The sequence below is a fragment of the Ursus americanus genome, chromosome 5 (genome assembly GCF_024610735.1).
Source record: "Ursus americanus isolate L20-20 chromosome 5, mUrsAme1.1.p, whole genome shotgun sequence".
NCBI classification, from domain to species: Eukaryota; Metazoa; Chordata; class Mammalia; order Carnivora; family Ursidae; genus Ursus; species Ursus americanus.
In genome coordinates this window covers 54048086-54068289 of record NC_142131.1, presented here as the reverse complement: position 1 = coordinate 54068289, position 20204 = coordinate 54048086, and the positions used below count along the sequence as shown (strand labels likewise).

At 38.8% G+C, this 20204-nt stretch overlaps 1 protein-coding gene across 5 annotated transcripts in view; it reads left to right on the top strand.

Annotated features, from left to right (window-relative positions):
* MATR3 (matrin 3) overlaps positions 1-20204 on the top strand; it is a 44914-nt gene that overhangs the window by 8224 nt on the left and 16486 nt on the right. For 2 of the 5 annotated variants that reach the window (XM_087862223.1, XM_045794567.2), the window contains exons 1-2: positions 8143-8291; positions 19078-20166. In XM_087862223.1, the coding sequence (XP_087718349.1) occupies positions 19255-20166 (912 nt within the window). In that variant the 5' untranslated portion in view covers positions 8143-8291; positions 19078-19254. Of the gene's footprint in view, positions 1-1906; positions 1992-8142; positions 8292-8352; positions 8523-14591; positions 14670-19077; positions 20167-20204 lie in introns of those variants that run through there. The other 3 variants (XM_045794570.2, XM_045794568.2, XM_045794571.2) reach the window with 3 other exon arrangements.

The following is a 20204-nucleotide window of genomic DNA, read 5'->3' as shown; positions in this document are numbered from 1 at the left end:
AGATGCTCCATACTCATCTTGTATCTTTCCTGAATCAGTGTCAAACATTCGTCCAGGGCCCCTGGTTCCTTTACTGGTGAATGGCATTAAGGAACAAGATCTGGGCACTAGATATGCTCTTGATACTGAGGTGCTGTTACTTCTAGGCCCTGTCTGGTGGTAGAACAATGAACTGTGTAACCAGGATCCTTCACTGTCCCCCATATTTTATAAACGTTCCATTTTTAATATTCAACCCCTTTTATTCTATAGTTGTTTCTTCTCTCATCTAGAATAATGGTTGACCTTGTTCTCTTTCATAGGGGATGCTATAGTTGATTCTTTTTACCCTGTGAGCTCACCGTGGAGGATGGAACTTTTTATCAGCAGCTTGTAGAAGGGAGGAGCCAAGCCCGGGCTCCAGTGTAGGAGTGGGTTGGAGGGTGGAGATGCCCTCAAGGCATAAAGCCTCTGTGTAAGAATCTGGGCTTCCCCCAGAGTAGCAACTAGTGGAACTTCCTTTCGTTCTCCTCAGTTGTAATACTCTGGAGGAGAACTCCAGGGGCAGTATGCTGGCCACCCTGCCAGTGAAAGATGTGAGGCGATGAGAAGGAGGGGAAAAGGCAGAACAGAAAAGTTCTGTCCCAGCCTCTACTACCCCTAATCTCAAGGGGCTCTGCCCTTTTCTCCGCTAGCCTTCCATTTCTTACCCCTCTGTAGTGGGACCCAATCATGATCAGTTCCTCCAAGGACTCTTCATATTTAATTATATCAGATCTCTAACTTCTTGTTTGTGTAATCTCCAGGGCTGAGTTAGAGGAAGACAATGACCTATTCTAATTACACATCTTAATCAGAAGACTGTCATTTAATTCACCCTTTTCATGGGTTTATAGCCTTTTTATATAGAACTCTGCTAGACATTGGGGGGTGAGTGATGGATAAGACAGAATCCCTGCTTACTTTAACATGGCCTATCAGGCCTTACACAGTCTAACCCTTACCCCTCTCACCTCCTCATCTTTACCACCTTCATATTCCCTTCTGGCCACACTGGTTTCTTTCAGTCCTTGATAAGCCTTTTGCTAATGATCTCTGCACATGCTGTTCCCTTTCTGGTTCCATCTTCCTTCTCCACTTTGTCTCCTTTGATACCTTAGCTCAGACAGCCCTTCTGCAGAGAAGCCACCTCGCCTGAGTGTCTGAATACCCATTGCCATGTGTCTTTGCACCATGGCTCTCCGCAGAGCTAGATAGTCAGATGCATATGCCTGTAAGGGTCCTTTGGAAGGTATTATTCACCAGCTTCTCAAGGTTTACAGCCAAGCACCCTCAAAGTGGCTGACAGCTGACTAAAGATCTTCAGCTGGTACATATTAATATCTGTGTATCAAAATGTATCCAAAATAGAGTAATGCCATTGGCATATGCTGCTTTTCAAGATTACCACAGTAACTGAGGGTATCAGCAGCGCTGGTTTTGTTCTTTAACTGTTTGAAACAAAAAAAAAAAATCATGAAAACAAAGGTGTCTGATTTCCAAAGCATTTGCTCTTGGACTCTAAAGATGTAACCTAGTGCGCAACTATTTAAAACTAAATTTAACTTCAGAAAGTGTTGAATGAAAATAATGGATTTGCGGAAGATGTGTTGTTCCAATTTGAGACGACCGTTTAAAATATATGTGTGGCCTTTTGTTACTTTTTTTTTGGTAATCTATGTCTTTATAGTTAAAGTTTGTTGAAACAGCTTTGTGTATAAATTATAACTAGAAAATCTCCCTAACTAGCGGTCACTGCGCTGACTAGTAGGTACCAGATTAAAACGTATGTTTTATAATTTATGACTTAAATGGATAATTTTAACATGTTTACTCTGGGGCTGTATAAAAATAAATAACCTTTGAATCTATGGTTTTGTCATTTTAGGATATTCCTGTAAATATACTGCAGGACATGTGGCGCTCTACAGCACTGACAACATTTTCTGCCTGTTGATGATGTGCCAGAATTGGTAAACTCATTCTACATATCTTAATCCTCTCCACAGGCCTACAAGGTACTGCCCAAGGTCACGCAGTGGGTCCAGGAACTACGGTGGTGTTCATTAATCTAGCTCCAAAGTTAGTGTTTGATTTGGAACTTTTAAGTATGGTGCCCCCAGGTTTTCCAACTAATTCTAATAAATAATTGCTTGCCTTCTTCAGTCATCAAACTCATTCAGACTAAGGATTAACATCTTTTATGAACTACTGAAGTGCCAGTTTTTTTCTCATTTCTTAAAACGATTCCAAACGCCAAATACCTTCTTTCTGGCTATCAACGTCTTGGCCACTATTGCTGAAGTCTGAGGAGGCTTCCTTTTGCTCTTAGAATAAAAAGGACATATACAGAAAACTCGTTATTAGCCTTGCTTTTAGCACTCATCTATTTCATTCTTCCTGTCATATCACCTATGAATCTCAGGTTTTTTTAAAATGTCCCTCTGGAAGGCATCAGTGGGTAACACATTCCCACACCCAGGCTTGCCCTAAGATAGTATTTGTCACATTTTATTAAAATTACTCAGTGCTAGCCGTACTAAACTATGGGTTCAATGAGGGTCAGAATAAGAATTTTGAGACATGAAAAAAATTCCTCAAAGATTTGCCTTTTTTTTTTTTTTTAAGAGAATGAGGATGCTGGGGGTGGGGGAGGGGGATAGAGAGAATCTTACGCAGCCTCCAGGCCCCTACAGAGTCTGATGCTGGGCTCCATCTCATGACCTGAGTGAAAATCAAGAGTCGGACACTCAACCGACTGATCCAACGAGGTGCTCCAAAGATTTACTTTATTAAAGGATGGGGCAGCGTAGGGTTCCCATTTTAGTTTTACATATATAGTAGTACAACTGCTAAATTAGGGGCATAAAGGCTTTATAGATACATATTATAAACAAACTTACCTAATACAATACAGAAAAGTCATTCTGAGATTATTTCAACAATATATCAAGAACAATCTCCCTACATGCTAAAACAGCATTTGCTAAAATTGCTGAGTGGCAACATTTCGTAACCTGTTAAAAGTGTCTTACTCCAAAAGGCTCTGTGATGTGTAATGAGGATACCTTAGAAATGATCCTATTTAAAAAAAAAAAAGAAAGCTTTGTTCAGAGTTACTATCAGAGGTAATTAGGGAAAAAAATGGGGAGGGGCGCTTGGGTGGCTCAGTTGTTAGGCATCTGCCTTCAGCTCAGGTCGTGATCTAGAGTCCTGGGATCGAGCCCTAGCCTGCTTCTCTCTCTCCCACTCCCCCTCCCCCTGCTTGTGTTCCCTCTCTTGCTGTCTATCTGTCAAATAAATATATAAAATCTTTAAAAAAAAATTGGGAAAGAAGTAAAAATCACTCAGATGGTAAGTTTACTTGGAAATATGTTTATAGGTATCAATTGAAAGTGGTTCATTGAAGTAACAAGTAATAGGTTTGCAGACAAATTGGAAGGAAAATAAAGATAGGAATAGTTAAGTAGATGTACAGAAGTTACAGATGAAGAAAACATTAAAATACTGACAGACACAAATGAGGCCTTAATGGTAAATCATACCATGTCCAAGAAATTTCAACATAAAGATCGATCTCCTAAAGAAAACTCTAAGTTTATAAAAATAACAGGATTATTTTTGTAACTACACAAATTGATTGTAACATTTATATGGAAAAATAAGAATAACCATAATATTGTGAAAAATTAGAACCATAAAGGATAACTAGACCTATCAGATGTTAAAACGTTTCAAAAAGAGTACAATGTTGATACCGGCACCTGAGTAGGTTACTCAGTGATTAGGACAGATAAAAGGAAGTCCAGAGATAGACTCTGAATTAAATTTAGAGAGTACAATAAGAAAGCATGGTTTTTCCTTTAATCATGTAGTCTAGTACCTTTGCCTTCTGAGTTAAAAAAACAAAATGAGGAGTACTTAAAAGGAATGAATTATGTGATTAGATTTTTAAAATTCTGTATGGAGGGGCACCTGGCTGGCTCCATCAGTAGAGCATGCAACTCGATTTCAGGCTCCTGAGTTTAAGCCCCACGCTGGGTGTAGAGATTAAAGTATTAAAAAAAAGTAAATAAGTCTTCATTTATGAGTGTATCAGTACATAACAAAGCACCTTAAAACTTAGTGGTTCAAACAGTTATTAAAATTCTTCGGGTTGATAGGGCTCAGCTGGGTGGTTGTGTTCTACATGGACTTGGCTGGAGCTCTAGACGTTTGGAGGCTTCATTCAGCTGGAGCTGTAGACTTGAAGTGCTTTGGTTCTTTTGATGTGGCCTTTTCATAGTGGTTGGGGTTCTCACATGGCAACTGGGTTCCAAGTGGATGAAAAAAGATCTTAAAATTTTGTCTCTTATGAAAAAAAAAGTCACTTCTGCATTCTATTGGTCAAAGCCATTTATAGGCCCCTTCCAGATGCAGATGGAGTAGAAATTGATTCCACTCTGAGAAGAGTGGCAAAGAATTTGAGGCCATCTTTAGTAAACCACAACCATATACACATACAAAGTGTTTCTTTATAGAAAATCCTTAGAATACACAAAAAATGATTGGTAAGTGGGTTGCCTTTATATAGGGGAACCCAACTTGGGGAGAATTTCTGTTCTTTGAATTTTATTATATATTACTTATTCAAAAATTCCTTCTTAAACCCCCTCTTGACTGCCTTCCCCCCATGCCACTGCTAAAAGAGCCATTGGTTAACAGTTCTCTATTTTTTTTTTTTAAAGATTTTATTTATTTATTTGACAGAGATAGAGACAGCCAGCGAGAGAGGGAACACAAGCAGGGGGAGTGGGAGAGGAAGAAGCAGGCTCATAGCAGAGGAGCCTGATGTGGGGCTCGATCCCATAACGCCAGGATCACGCCCTGAGCCGAAGGCAGATGCTTAACCGCTGTGCCACCCAGGCGCCCCAACAGTTCTCTATTTTTAAATAGCTTAAAGTATAGGAATGACCTGGTTTCAGGGCATTAAATCTGTTAAAAAATAAGTAGGTGGTGGACTGTCCAGAGATTCTGAGACTACAGCCCTGGTGAAGAAAGTATCATGTAATGCTCAAAAGCTCTGTGTCACTATTCAGCTGCATCACCTGCAAGCTTCTTAATCTCTTACGTAAAACAGGAATAATGGTACTTTGCCCTCAAAATTATGATAATAATTAGAAAGTATTATCATCTGCTTAGTGATTGTATGGTATCAGAATATATGTCCTCAATATGTCTCCTGTGCAAAACTGTAAAAGGTCTTCATTATCAGCTCAAATCCAAACTCTTTCCTGGTGTTAAAAGTCTTATATAACATAGCTGTACCAAGCTTGTCACTTAGACCTTTCAAAGCCTTAGCAGAAATTCTTGCTTTGTAGCCTCATTCTTTACCATCCCTGGTGCACACCTCACCCACTCCCAAGTACCCCATACCAGTATAGAACTCTTGCTTCATCTCTACTTGCAGCCAGGCCCACATTGAGGCCAGACTGCTTGTCCATTCACCATCAGACTACGATCCTCAAGAGCTGGCAATTGGTCATTGAATCCCTACCCTTGTACTGTGTCCTTCATGAAACAGGCATTTGAAGACTGAAGTGTTGTATCAAGTTTGGTTTCCAATGTGTCTTTTTGCTGATAAGCCACTAAACAGATCCTCAATAAATAATTACTCAGTGATAAAGTTTGACTTTTCTTCTTTGTATGATCACCAGATGGCATTATAGCCTTATACAAAAGCATGGGTAAGTGCATATCTTAGTTCTAAGATGCATTCATGTTTCTTCATGAGGAAAAGAGCCTCTTGTTTCAGAAAAGAGCTGGAAACAACATAAAGGGAACTCTTAGCCAGAATTACTTGGAATCAAAGGCTCAACAAGTAGAGAGCAGATACAGTTTTGAATGAAAGATACAAGATTCACTGTGGAATTAGGATCCCCCAAAATTATATTCCAGAGCTAACTAGTAGGCTTTAAACATCACTTACTCAGAAGAGCCTCAGTTCTTGGTTATACAGTGTATTTAGAGATGTGGGGTTGCAGTTCCACTCTTTACCATGGCTATTTAAAAATTTTCCCTTAGGGGTACCTGGGTGGCTCAGTCAGTTAAGCGTCTGCCTTTGGCTTGGGTCCTGGGATCAAGTCCCACATTGGGCTCCCTCCTACATGGGGAGCCTACTTCTGCCTCTACCTCTCTCTGTCTCATGAACAAATAAATAAAATCTTTGTAAAAAGAATTGTCCCTTACTCAACTCTAGCCCTCAAAGATGACCTCGTCACAAAATCAAAGTCACCTGAATATAATTCCCAAGGCTTCAGCCAAACCTAATGAGAACTCCACACCATACTCTCCATGCCTCCTGTTAAAATAAAGGCATGTCTCCTTTCTCTGGATCCTATTTTAGTGTCCATTACAAATTGTCCCTCCTTTAACTTGTTTATTCTCCAACCAAACTTCTGCTAAAATACCCTTCCTACCAACATTTTAATTGTGCTCAAAACTCCCGTAGTAAGAGGTGGCTAGGTGGTGCAGGCGGTTGAGTGTCGGACTCAGGTCATCATCTGGGGGTCCTGGGATGGAGCCCTGCCTCTGGCTCTGTTACCAGTGCACAGTCCACTTGAGGTTCTCTCTCTCCCTCTGCTCCTCCCGCTCGTGCTGGCTCTAAAATATTTTTTTAAAAACCCACAAAACTCATAGTAAAATGAAAAACTCAACCCTGGTTCTCCAGTCTTCATAGCCATACCTTTTCTGCATTGGGTAGTTTCCATCTTCCTATTGCAACACACCTTCAGTCTGACTTTCTCTCCCACTTTACTGGAAGCAAGTCCATAATGTTAAGGATGATGTCCATGTTGCTAAATCTTCTGTACATGTTTTTAGTCCTATCTTCCCTGTTGATAGCATCTGACCCTGTTGATCGCATCTGACCCTGTTGATCACTTTGACCTCTAACTATTTTGGCTGTTAAGGCAGTACAATTTGTGTGCCTCCCTGCTCTTCCCAAACCTTTTTGCTTTCCCCCTCCTACCTCTGTACTCACATGGTCTCCTTTGCCATTCAGCTCTACCTGATTCGTTTCTCAGGGTCCTAAGGCCTGTCTTCACTGTACTTATCTCCAGCTTAACTTTGAAATCCCATTGCTTCATTTATTTCATTAACTCAAATGTGCCACTAACCCACATCTTTTTTCCCCTGAGCTCAAGACCCATAAATACCACTCCTTACTTTAAAATTGATGCCAAACATCTTGCCTTATGGTCTCTCCTGGTATTCTTCCAGCACCGCTTAATAGCACTGCTAACTCTTGAGTTGTCATTCATCCATGACCCTTCCCTTCCTCATGTTCAATATCTAGTCAAATTAACAAGAGTTGAGCTCTGAACTAGACCATCTCTTCAATTTTCTACTGGTCTCTGGTGTTCTCCATCTCTGCCCTCTCCACTGTCTTCACAGAGGATCCTGACTGATTTTTCAAAGATGTGTATCTGATTCGGCACAGTCAAGATATTAAAAATTTGAGTGCTATTAGTATTTGTATTCACTAATTTACTTCAGGCTTCAGGTGACTGCCTTTAAATTTGAAAACCCAGGGAAATGGCCCTTTCCTCCAGCCTTACTGCACTTTCTCAAAGTCTACCTCATGATTTTCACGTGTGCAATTCGGGAACTCTATCAGTGTCAGCAGAGTTTTACATTCAGTCAAATTCAAAGTGGCGGCGGTGGTCTTTCATTTAATGGGCTGGTTTCTCTGTCTTCCGCCTCCATGACCTCCACGGAAATACTGAAATTAAAAACCAGCCAAAATGGTATGGGTTCCCCCGTCTGGCCCTTGGAACCACTCCTCGGCAAATACTTAGAATAATCGATAGAAATCGGGTCTAAGCTACTGACTCGCACAACTCGCCTCTAACGCATACCCTATTTAAATTTTGCACCATGAAGTTTAAGGGTTGGGAAAAAGGTTTTTTGGGAATGGGACTCGAACTCGCTAACTGTAGCTCTCTATCCATTTCCCGCCACAGGCGGGCTCCAGCATTAGAGAACAACGACCGCGGTCTACGGCGCGGGTGGTGTGCGCGCCCTGAGTAGGGGGAGGGGCCTGGCGCGCGCAGAAACAGGACCCGAGAGGGGGTGGGGTGGGTGTACTCTCTCGCGAGAGCGGGTTTGTTCTTGGGCTGCAGCCGCCGCTGCCACCTCTTACCAGCGCCGTTGCTGCGGGGGATTGTGGGAGCCTCCGCGTCCCGCTCTCTAGGAGAGAGGTACCTCTCCTTTTCCCTCTCCCTTTCCTTAAGGTAGGCGTGAAGCGGGTAAGAATCGGGGTGGGGTGGCCGGGGGCTCTCCGCGTCCGCCGGGAGGAGGCAGCGACGGCGACAGGGGCCGCGGGGAGCCGGCGGCGCGCCTTTCTTGCTCGCTCCCGCTCGCCCGCTCTGCCTCCCTCCTCGCTGCGTATGTGAGCCGCCTGATCGGCGGCCGCCATGTTAGGAGCGCAGTGGCGGCGCAACCAGCCTCCTCGGGCGGCGGAGGTGAGCGGTCCCTGAGGGAGACACGCGGCCAGCCAAGGGCTCCGGGTGCGGCGGGAGAGTCGGGGGGCGCCGAGGGCAGCCGATCGGCCGAGCTTCCCGCGTCCTGGGCTTGGCTGTGGGCGGGGGCGGGACGAAGAGCCCGTTACACGCGGGCTGCAGCTCTGAGGCGAAGGGAGGAGCGCTCGAGGCCTGAGGGACTGACTGTCCATAGGGGGCCTGCCGTTTGGGGAGAATAGTTAAAGCAGCGAAGTCTTGGAATAGCGCCAGCCTCAAATAGGTGTTTGGTGTTTTTTGGGTTTTGATTTTGGGGGGTTTTTTGCCCGTTTAAAATGTGCCGCAAAATGGAGGATTTCGCAGACTGAAAAGCTTAGCCGTTTGAGCAGCGTTTCTTTCTTTTCGGTGTCAAGGCCTTCGCTCTGCTTTTGGCCCATAGCTTCATAGCGCCCCCTAAGACTCCCCTGTCCCCCGCCCACACACATCCGCGCGGGATTTTAGCCGGACCTCAAACAATTCCTCCCCACCCCCATCGCGTAAAAATGGCCGAAAAATGAAACGTTAACGCTTGTTTTTCGTATTGCGTCGTGGAGAAAGCCTTCTGCAGTAGGCTGTGAGCCAAGAGACTTGTTTAGAGAGTCACCTCCTATTCCTTTTCTCTTTATTAAGATATTATCAGTCTGCGTTCCTCTAAAGAGGATCGTGTGTTGTGGGACCTTCCGGTTTCCAGACAAAGGGTTTGGAGTACCGTGGTGTAGTCGGCGCTTCGTTGTTCTTTTCATTGCTAGCCTTGTGCCATGTTCGGTGTTTTACAGGGACTTTAACCGTTTGCCGTGGAAGAATTGTCCTAGATGTTTTTCCTGCTCTGTGGCCCTATACTGTGGAATATTCCTATTGGATCAGTTACAGTTGTCCAGACAGATATTTCTAGAACGCTTATGGCGATTCCGAAATTTCTAGTCTTTCAAGCGCGCTGGAATAATGCGAGGGTCGTTTACTTCCCAGGTCTTAGTCATGAGATTTTTGTCTTGATGCTGCATTCTGTTGAATAGAGCTTGGTGTAAGATTTTTTAAGTAGTCGATAAAACAGTTTTCTCCCAGATAAATTTACACAGTTGTACTCCGCGGGCAAAAATTTCATTTTCGGCTATTTTCATAAAGGTTGAAAATAAAATTCCCTTTTGAAAACTCAGTGGCTCAGTCATCTGCGCATTCTGTCGTCATAATTTTTCAACAGTAATGTTTTAGAAATGAAAGGTGGACAATGATTTTTGTTGCAAAAATGCTGTGTATGCCTTTTGCGCTTAACCAGAATGTTTTTGCGAACTTGAAATTGAACACAATTGAAGTACTAAATGAGGATTGTTCTGGTTTGTTATGTAAGCCTGGGAAAAGAGATCTTTAGCCAGAAGATGTTTGTGGTGGAGTGCTTTAAATTTACAATTTTTCCCTTGCACTTAACATTCATATGGTTATAACGTTAACGTATATCTTGAGAGGAAGTTTTCTCGCAACTCCCTTCTCAGCTATGTTTAAGTGAAGTTGCCTTTATATAGCATTTTGAACCAGTTTGGAAGGATTTAACCACTTTTGACCTGACCACTATGTGTGTTAAAGGAGTCTTTAAACATACTAATTTCATTAATGCTTTTAGCGTATTGTAAATGCTAAATAATATTACAAGTGAGTTAATGATAGGTAAACAAATGTTAGCATGAGGAAAGCAAGTAAATTGTCTTGCATGACTTCAGAAACGTAGTTCAGATCCCTAGTTTTGTAGAAGAAAAGATTGAAGCCCAAGGAGGTGGTGGCAATATAAACAGTGGCAGTGCTGCGGGTATGTTCTAGAACGCCTGCGTCTTGATTGGGTACTTGATTCAGATTCATGTTATAATAGGCTTAAAAATGGAAGGAATATACTTAAAGGAATTTATCCTAATGGGACAGTATACAAAAGATTTGTGTACATAAATGTAATCACAGTTACCAAACTTGCTAAAAATTTGAAAGATTTAACACATAACTTAGAGATGTGCTAATTGTAGCATGGCTATCTGATGGAAGTCTATATAGATTTTTAAAACAATGTTTTAAGAGGAGAGTAATGGAAAAATAATGGAATGTAGTATTACTTGGAAAGAAAAATAATAAAACTCTGCTGATCCCAGATTTAATGCCTTTTTTCTTGGTTTTTAAAGGAACTTGAGAATAAGCATAAAAATAGAGCGGTACCAAAAAATGTTAGCTCTGGGTGTGTTGGCGTTGGCATTATGGGTGATTTATATTTCTTTCCTTGTGTTTTTCTGACATTTCCACAAGAAATTACATTTTATTTTTGTAGGGGGAGGGCAATGAAACATTTTTTATACATGCTAGACTGCTTAAAAAACCAGTATCTCATGTTGTTTTATTTCTTTAGGACCTCGTGTATTTTTTGAGGGGAATTGAGGTAAAAGTGAGCCAGTTTCTTTAAATCTGAAATACAGAGTATTCAAAAGTAACAGAAAGTAGTTTTTATGTAAGATACCCTGGTTGGTACGTGTAGACAAATGAAGGAATCTGAAGGCATCCTTATTCGTGTAGACAAATGGAGGAATCTGAAGGCATCCTTATGTAAGAATATTTAATTTACCATTATGGGGACTGATGGTAATTAGGTTACAATGTGAAGTGCAGCCATTAAACTATTTCAAGAATGATCAGAATCAAAGAATGGGGTAATGGTTTGTTAAAGTGTTATTCATTGCACATCTTTAATGGTAATTTTTTAAAAATACACATTTTTTTATTTAGAGTTGTATTAAAACTCTCCCACACTTGTGGCAATAGGTTCTGAGTGGACTTGACTGTGGAATGGACAATATTGAGTTCTTTGAGGGTGGAGTGGAAGGGTTGTAGATAGCGTAGTTTCACGATTTATGTATATATGTACATATGTATATACACACACGTGGTTATTCCAGGGATAACACTGTCCAAGGAGATGAAGCTCTGTAATTTATAATTCTTAGCTATGTATTGGGCCTTCTCATTGGATCGTAAGGATTGAGAGCTCTGAAATTCTTGATTTAAAAAAAAAGGTTACATGTACAAAATTTTATCAGATAGTTAAAACTGGAGCAGAGAGAAAAGCCAATGGTTTGAGAGAATTGTATATATGTAGCCTTTAAAAGATATTTATTTATAAGTGGTTTTTCAAGTTCGCTACTTTAGCTTTTGACTTATTGCAGCCTGTGTCTATCATAAGCTTAAATACAAACTTGTAATACAAAAGGGGTCACATGATAAAGTGTTCTGTTATCTTGCCTGACAAATACAATTACGGTGTCAGGTCTGAGTAGATGGGAGTGCCTTTGATACAATGCAGCTTCCATATAATTTCCAGCTGTGTATCAAACTTTAATGTTCTTTGTATATGTAAGACTCAAGACTTTGAAATTAAACTAAATTTACATGAAGTAGCTATGAAATCTTAAGGTTAAATTTTTAATTAAAAATTTAGTTTTAGGTTAAGAAGCTTTTCCAAAGTTTAAAGGTTAATTGATATAAAGAGCTTGCTTTTTTCTGGAAAGGTGGCAGAACTGACATTTGTCTTTGACCTGCAGTCCCAATGGCTTGTGGTTGTTGGTGCCTATCTTAAAATACAAACAAGTTAGTGGGATAACAGAGAAGGAGAATGGAGGGTGGGTGAGGTAATCATCCCGGCTCCTGCTGCTGGATGATAAGAGCAAAGAGTAATACCTATGGTAGATGACCTTCTGGGCAGCAGTAAATGAAGCAAGTATGGAAAATAATAAATTGATATTAGGGTCTAAATAGGATCTTTGATTTGCAGTATTATTGGTTGCTAATGAAGATAACTTTCTGATCTTTCAAGATGATTTGTATGGTTTTTTTTTCCCCCTTTGTGGCAATTACTAGATATTAAATATCTCCCTTTGGTATGGTAACTTATAAGAACCTATTCCATATGTGAAAATTTAAAATCAAGTGTTTGAGCCACTGTTGAGAAAGGAAAAGTAGTATCAAAGAATTACAGACATTAGTACTTAAAAATTCTTGATGTAAGAAAATGTGGAACAGCAGAAAACTTAAATTTTGCTTAACTGAGTATCCTTGTATGGGCTATAGTATTCTGGAAGAGCACCACGGAGGAGGGAGTTTAGAACTTGAAGCTTCAGGAGACACCAAGAGCTATTCATACCAACATTCTTGGTAATGGCAGGAAACTGGAAACAGCCCGAATAGTCATCATCTGCAGAGTAAATAAGTGTATGTGCCATGTGGTTATGTATATTGCAGTGAAATGTAGGTTTAATTCAAGTATAAATCAGTTTCTTAGAAGTAGGTAAGAACAGTCGATACATATTAAAAGTCATTTTGCATAAAATTCATAAATGCAAAAATTAACACCTTTTAAAAGATGAATATATTAAGTGATAAAACTTAACGAGGGACTGCAGAAAGGGAAGATGAGGCATTGGAAATTGGTAGGTAGAAGGTATTTAAGATGTTAACATTCCATTTCTAAACGAGTGTTTGGGGGCGTGTGGGTGGCTCAGTCGTAAAGCGTCTGCCTTTGGCTCAGGGTGTGATCCCAGAGTCCTGGAATTGAGCCCCACATCAGGCTCCTCCACTGGGAGCCTGCTTCTTCCTCTTCCACTCCCCCTGCCGGTGTTCCCTCTCTCGCTGGCTGTCTCTCTCTCTGTCAAATTAAATAAAATCTTTTAAAAAAATAAAAAATAAACTTGAGTGTTTGTATACACTGTGGTTTGTATATAAACTGTGGCATGATAGGAAGGTGGGCAGTGCTGGGCCTTAAGAGAATTACTAGTATTAAATGAAGAGGGGGAGATAGTCCAGCAAATATATTTACACAAGTACTGAGCGGTCCCTGTAACTGCTTCTAGAATCTTTTGCATGAGGTGTTGGCTTATGGTGGAAGACAGATTTAGAGAAGTAGGATGCAACTGGAACGTGAAAGGCATTGAAAACCATGATGTGCTTTTCATGTGGTCAGTAGTAGAGACTAATGTGTTTTTTATCAGGGGAGTATATAAAATAGTGATGTTTTAGGAGGTTTGTATTGGAAGCTGTAAACATGGATGCAAAGGGGCCAGCTGAAAGGCAGGAGGACTGGGGATCTCCAGTAAGATTATGGCAGGGAGATAAGGACTTCTTTTTGAAGGATGAGAAGATAATCTAAAGGTAGATTGGTAGTAGAGAATAAAGGAAGAGGTTTAATATGTTCAGTTCCCCTAGCCTCTGCTTCTCTTCAGTGTTGTCTAGGTTACTACCAGCATTTAAATCTGGTGTCTTTTGAAGTTTACTTGTGGTTGAGTGGCAGAATTCAAATATGAATTCCAACTTTGAATAGAAACGAATGAGACACTAAAGTTGATATATGAAATGGGGAGTACAGTGCAAGTGAAAAGTTTATAAGCTCTTTATTGGTATGTCTCAGGGTCGGTCCTTTGCATCTAAGGTTTTTCTCATTGGTTGTTAGGATCAGACTGCATTAGTTGTTAAGGTCATCTGTGTAAACGTATATGATTACTACAGTCCTGACCATTTGCCAGAAACCATTCTAAGTGTTTTATGTGGACTAATTTATTAAATGTTTATAGCCTTATGAAATGGGTATTGTTTTCTTTCCCATTTTACAAATGAAAAAAAAAAACAATGTTAAATGATTTGCTCAGTCAGCTATTTTGTAGTAGAACTAGCATTCACATCAAGGTATTTGGTAAAAATCTCCATATACCAAATTAAAGAGTTGAACGAATGTGGAAACAGAGTCGAACATAAAGTGTAAGGAAATGTCTTAAGGGTGCAGAGTGGCACCTTGAGGAAAACCACTAATTCTAAGTAGAGAAGAAAGTAAGGCAAGCTAGTATCAAAATCAAATCGAGTCACAAATGTCAGGTAAATGGTATAACTTTTTATCCTGATTGCTTTAATCTAAAAATATTTAATGTCTAATTGAAAGTCACTAAGAAAAATTTTAAGTGTAGGAAGAAGAATATTCCAAGCCTGAATAGGAATCCCTTCTGATTAACATGTTTTCTGTTTTAGCAGCTGAAGGCACTTTGCAACAAACACTCTTATATCATTAGCCTAAGGATCAAGAAGTGGGCTAGAAGTTGAATCCAGGTCTGTAAAATGGATTAAGAATGATAATCGTAAAGGACTTTTTAAAAATTTTAATACTGGTATTTCAGCCTTCTCAGCGCTTCATTTTACCGTGTTTTGTTTCTCCTATTGTGTGATGAGGTGCATATTGCTTTACACAAAACTGAAATGAATAGAGCTGGGACTTATTTCCAAAGAGGTTTATGAACTATTAGTAGTTCATTGTATTATGAAAAAACCTTTTGAGTCACTCAGAGGTATGCCATACTAAAAGGAGATTATGCCATTGAAGAACCACAGATTAAAGTATAAGGTTTTAAAGTGGTTTAAGCTCTCTGTGTAAAAGATTGAATAATTCCTCAGATATTAAATCTGTTTTTAAAAACCAAACCCTTAAAATGAGATCTGTTACAAAATCTCTTAAGAAAAGATAGTGACGTGAACTAACATTAAAATAAAAATTTACTAACTTTAAGTTGAAACGGTGAATTGTGAGACCATTATAAAAATTAATAAAAAGTGAGAAACTTTAAGGAATAATTAACCTAAACCTTCACTATAGTTGGAAATGAATCAGGTGCTTGGTTTACAAATTCTGACCATAGGAATCTATGCTTTTGTGTAACTGATGACAAAAATTAAGCAGCTACCTTCCGAAATGATGCTGCTTTGAAATTACTAAGAGTGAACTTTCCCTGCTGTCTGTTGGTGACATGATTAGAAATTTTTTTTGCTGTGTTATTGTTGGTTGCTACCTTAAGCATATTTGGCATATTTTCAATGAATAATTTAACAAATCACAAGGGTAGGGTGTTTGGCTTTCATAGGGCATTTCGGAAATCTGAAAATTTCTTAACACCCTCTTGTTTTTTTAATTCAGAAGGGGGAAAATACTATAAGAAGCTACAGTTTTCTAGCTGTTGCTTTTAAGTTTTTATAAGATTAAAGGGTTAAAATAATGTCAACATAAAGATACTTTTCCTAAGCATCTCTACAAGCTTTTATGGTTATAGGTGTGTTAAAAATACTTGTTTTTAGGATGTGGTTATTTCACATAATTGAGAACATAACTGAAATTCCATATGGTAGTAATTTGATACCTTTAAGATGTAGCATTTAAAAATTTTGAATTTGAGGGGCGCCTGGGTGGCGCAGCTGTTAAGCGTCTGCCTTCGGCTCAGGGCGTGATCCCGGTGCTCTGGGATTGAGCCCCACATCAGGCTCCTCCGCTAGGAGCCTGGTTCTTCCTCTCCCGCTCCCCCTGCCTGTGTTTCCTCTCTCGCTGGCTGTCTCTGTCAAATAAATAAATAAAAATCTTTTTAAAAAAATAATTAAAAATTTTGAATTTGAGAGCTGAAGGATTTTTTTCTGTAATGTTTTAAAGAACCAAAGTCCACTTATGCTCATTTTTGTAATCCTACTAAATAATCCTCTGGAAGAATGAATAATGGGACAAATAAACTTTTACATAGGAAATCTAGATGTGAAATGACCATTTGCTTCTCTTTACCATGAACTTTGTGTGTGTTAAGCTGTAATTGTGTTCTGTAGTATTTTAGTATTCCACTTCTTTTAATTGAAGAAGGTAAATCTATTAAAGCTATTGATGGAATGGGGAGAATTGAATGTTACTAAGTGAAACTTCTTAACCATACACAGAGTTATTCAGATGTTGACCGTGAAGTTAACATTTTTAGTAGCATTTACACTTACGTCATGAACTAAGTTTAAGTTCCGGGTTAATTATTTAGAATTGTCTCATGTTTCCTAATTTTAGGGTGGAAATACTGCTATTTTTTGGAATTGAAAGGTTTTTTTGCATTGATGGGCATTAAGTTTTTAATGGATAGATTGGATTTTGACATTACATTCTAGATGAGTTATTTCAGAGGAACTACTTTTGAACTTTCTTAACCTGTAGTATAGGTTTTATATAGTATAGGGAAGGCAGTTTTATAATACGGGGGAAAAAACACTACAATAAGCTAATCTTTTTTTAAAAGTAGTTTAGTCAAAACCTCAGTGTTGTGCTAACCTTACTAGGCAGTAGGTCTTGCTTAAATGAGCCTTTTAAAATGGCTTGTCATTTTATTATCACTAACCAAAGATCCTAAAGGAAGGAACTATTTTTGTAAGTGCTCTTTGAACAGTGCTATCATGTCTGATTTCTCTCAATTTCTTTGTTGTAATGAAAAAAATTAAGACTTTGGTTATTTATGTTTCGGTCAAAAGTCTGACATAAGTCACTTTTCAATAATGTTCTCATGTCCTTGGGGGGGGCTGCATTTAAGTTGAAACTTTGAGTCTCAAAAATATTACGGTTAGTGTTAGGAGATTACAAGTTGTCATGGGATTTACATTGTTTGTCTTGCTCTTTTCCTGAGTTTTTCTGACATCCATTTTCTGTTTTGTCTTAAGGTTATCTTTTATCTTTACTTCTCTTAACCTTTCCTTTTACAGATCCACCCTTTTCATATGTGCTACAAAGAAAAGTAATTGAGATCTCTGTAATCCAACAGTCATTCCCTTAAAGTATGATCAATTAAAAATTTTCACATATTCATAATACTATTGTATAATTTCCCTAAGGGAAAGGAATGGTCCTCAAAAAAAGAAAAACAACTGGCTTTTCTGTATTACACAGCTTTGTCTATAATGAAGGGCAAAACCGCCATTCATAGTAATATAGCTACTTCGAAATGCTGGTTTTAGAAAACCCTCTAAAGGTTTAGATCTTTTAAAATAAAGTATACATGAAAATTTAGAGGGTCCTAATGTTTGCACAGTATTTCAACTGCCATTCTGTATGGCATTTTCTGTAAGACATACCAAGGAAACTGTCATCCAAAAAAGTCCACTTACTCTTGTCTTTATTATTCTTAAAGTATAAGTAGTTTATATAGTATATTTCATCTAGAACTAGTTTCTTTAGTATCTCTTCTCAGTTTCATCTCTCTTGGTGTGCAAAAACATCTTCTGTAATTCAGTCACCTCTGATAGCATTTCTGTGTCTTTTTAACTTTGTTACATCTTTTTGTAAAATCTAACTTAAGTCTTGCCTGCAACTTTTTTTTTTTATACTTCCTCTACCACTATATGTCCAGTGTTTCCTTGCTTTATTCGATCATTGGTGGAATTGGTCCCATAATAGACTTGTAACTATTGAATATTGCCCAGGTTTTAATGTAATAAAGTTTAATAATACTAAACCACCAGTGCTTAGGTATATGGGTGATCAAATGTATGAAACTTAACAGAGCAATGCTTCTTAATTGAATTATGTAGCAAACAACTTTAGACTTAATACTCGGTATATAGTTGTGATTACAAAAATTCATCAAGAACATTTGTTATGTAATTTAATATTTTATGAGAATCGTATGTAAATGCTTTGTAACAATTTGAGATAAAATAATAATTTAAGGAAGATAATGAAAGTAATTTCATCCAGAAACATATCTTGGGGGATTGTGTTCAGAATTTAAAATTTCCAGGTGAATGGGCTAATCTTGTGAAAAGTTTACAGAAGTCTGTGTAAGGACAATATCATTTTCATTTTTACCTGTTTTGAGCTCTAGAGGTTCTGTAGCCCAGAGTATTAAATGAACTTTGATGGATGCTAACTTAGAGGGGAGTTTCACTTCTTTAAATCACCTATACTTCCTGTACCTGGGTTTTTTCTTGGGCGTTCTCCTATTTCTATATTGACCATATTTAGTTCTCCTTACTTTTTAAAATTAGAAATGAAATAAGCACTGCCTGATACAGGATGGACAGTAAGAAGGCAGTTAGTTATATGGCTTAAATTTGTGCAGAAATCCTTAAACTAGGAAGTCACTTATTTTTCTTCACATCTGTCTTTACCTCAAATTGATTTTGCTGCATAAAGGTCTCGACTATTGTGTTTGGTCTTAGATCTTATACTAGGTACTTGACTCCTAAGCTTCATTTACTTGTGATTTTACTTGGTTCTTTCTGATAGTAATAATAGGTTTCATTTTCTAAAGCAGAATACAACTGATTCATCTTTGACTTGCTGACCTTGGTTTTTTTTGTTTGTTTTTAGTCTTCTCATGGAACTTAAACATCATACTATAGGGTGTATTTTTATTCTTTCAAAAGAAGAGACCCATCTATATTTTTATGAAAATTTTGATGTACTCAGACATCTAATCCTTCAATTGAAATGTTTTTAAATTCAGTATGAAATTCCCTTTAATAAACTTTGGCATGAAAGACTACTTTTTAAATATCTATATGCAGGCTCTGCATACATCTGGAATCTGTTTAAGATATGTAATAAATTCCTTGTAAGTTTGAGATCTTAAATGTTTTTTTTTTTTAATCAACATGATGCATAAGTTTTTTTTCTAAAAAAACAGCATCTACTTAAAGGGATTTATGACTAAAATTGCTTATTTTTCTACAGAGTTGTCTGCTGGTTCTCAGCTTGAAGAAGATTCTACAGTCCTTATTGATCCTTTTTCTTGGCGTTACCATTTTTTGAAGCAAAGTTAACCTAGTTTGCTAGTTTGAGCTTTCTTTTTGGCCTTCTTTTAAAAAAAATTTTTTTAAGTCTATAAACTAGACAAGAGATAGTTCTACAATGTCCAAGTCATTCCAGCAGTCATCTCTCGGTAGGGACTCGCAGGGTCATGGGCGTGACCTGTCTGCAGCAGGAATAGGCCTTCTTGCTGCTGCTACCCAGTCTTTAAGTATGCCAGCATCTCTTGGAAGGATGAACCAGGGTACTGCACGCCTTGCTAGTTTAATGAATCTTGGAATGAGTTCTTCATTGAATCAACAAGGAGCTCATAGTGCACTGTCTTCTGCTAGTACTTCTTCCCATAATTTGCAGTCTATATTTAACATTGGAAGTAGAGGTCCACTCCCTTTGTCTTCTCAACACCGTGGAGATGCAGACCAGGCCAGTAACATTTTGGCCAGCTTTGGTCTGTCTGCTAGAGACTTAGATGAACTGAGTCGTTATCCAGAGGACAAGATTACTCCTGAGAATTTGCCCCAAATCCTTCTACAGCTTAAAAGGAGGAGAACTGAAGAAGGCCCTACATTGAGTTATGGTAGAGATGGCAGATCTGCTACACGGGAACCACCATACAGAGTACCTAGGGATGATTGGGAAGAAAAAAGGCACTTTAGAAGAGATAGTTTTGATGATCGTGGTCCTAGTCTCAACCCAGTGCTTGATTATGACCATGGAAGTCGTTCTCAAGAATCTGGTTATTATGACAGAATGGATTATGAAGATGACAGATTAAGAGATGGAGAAAGGTGTAGGGATGATTCTTTTTTTGGTGAGACCTCGCATAACTATCATAAATTTGACAGTGAGTATGAGAGAATGGGACGTGGTCCTGGCCCCTTACAAGAGAGATCTCTCTTTGAGAAAAAGAGGGGCGCTCCTCCAAGTAGCAATATTGAAGACTTCCATGGACTCTTACCGAAGGGTTATCCCCATCTGTGCTCTATATGTGATTTGCCAGTTCATTCTAATAAGGTGAGTTAATGCAACAGATACTTCTAATTTCTTTTACA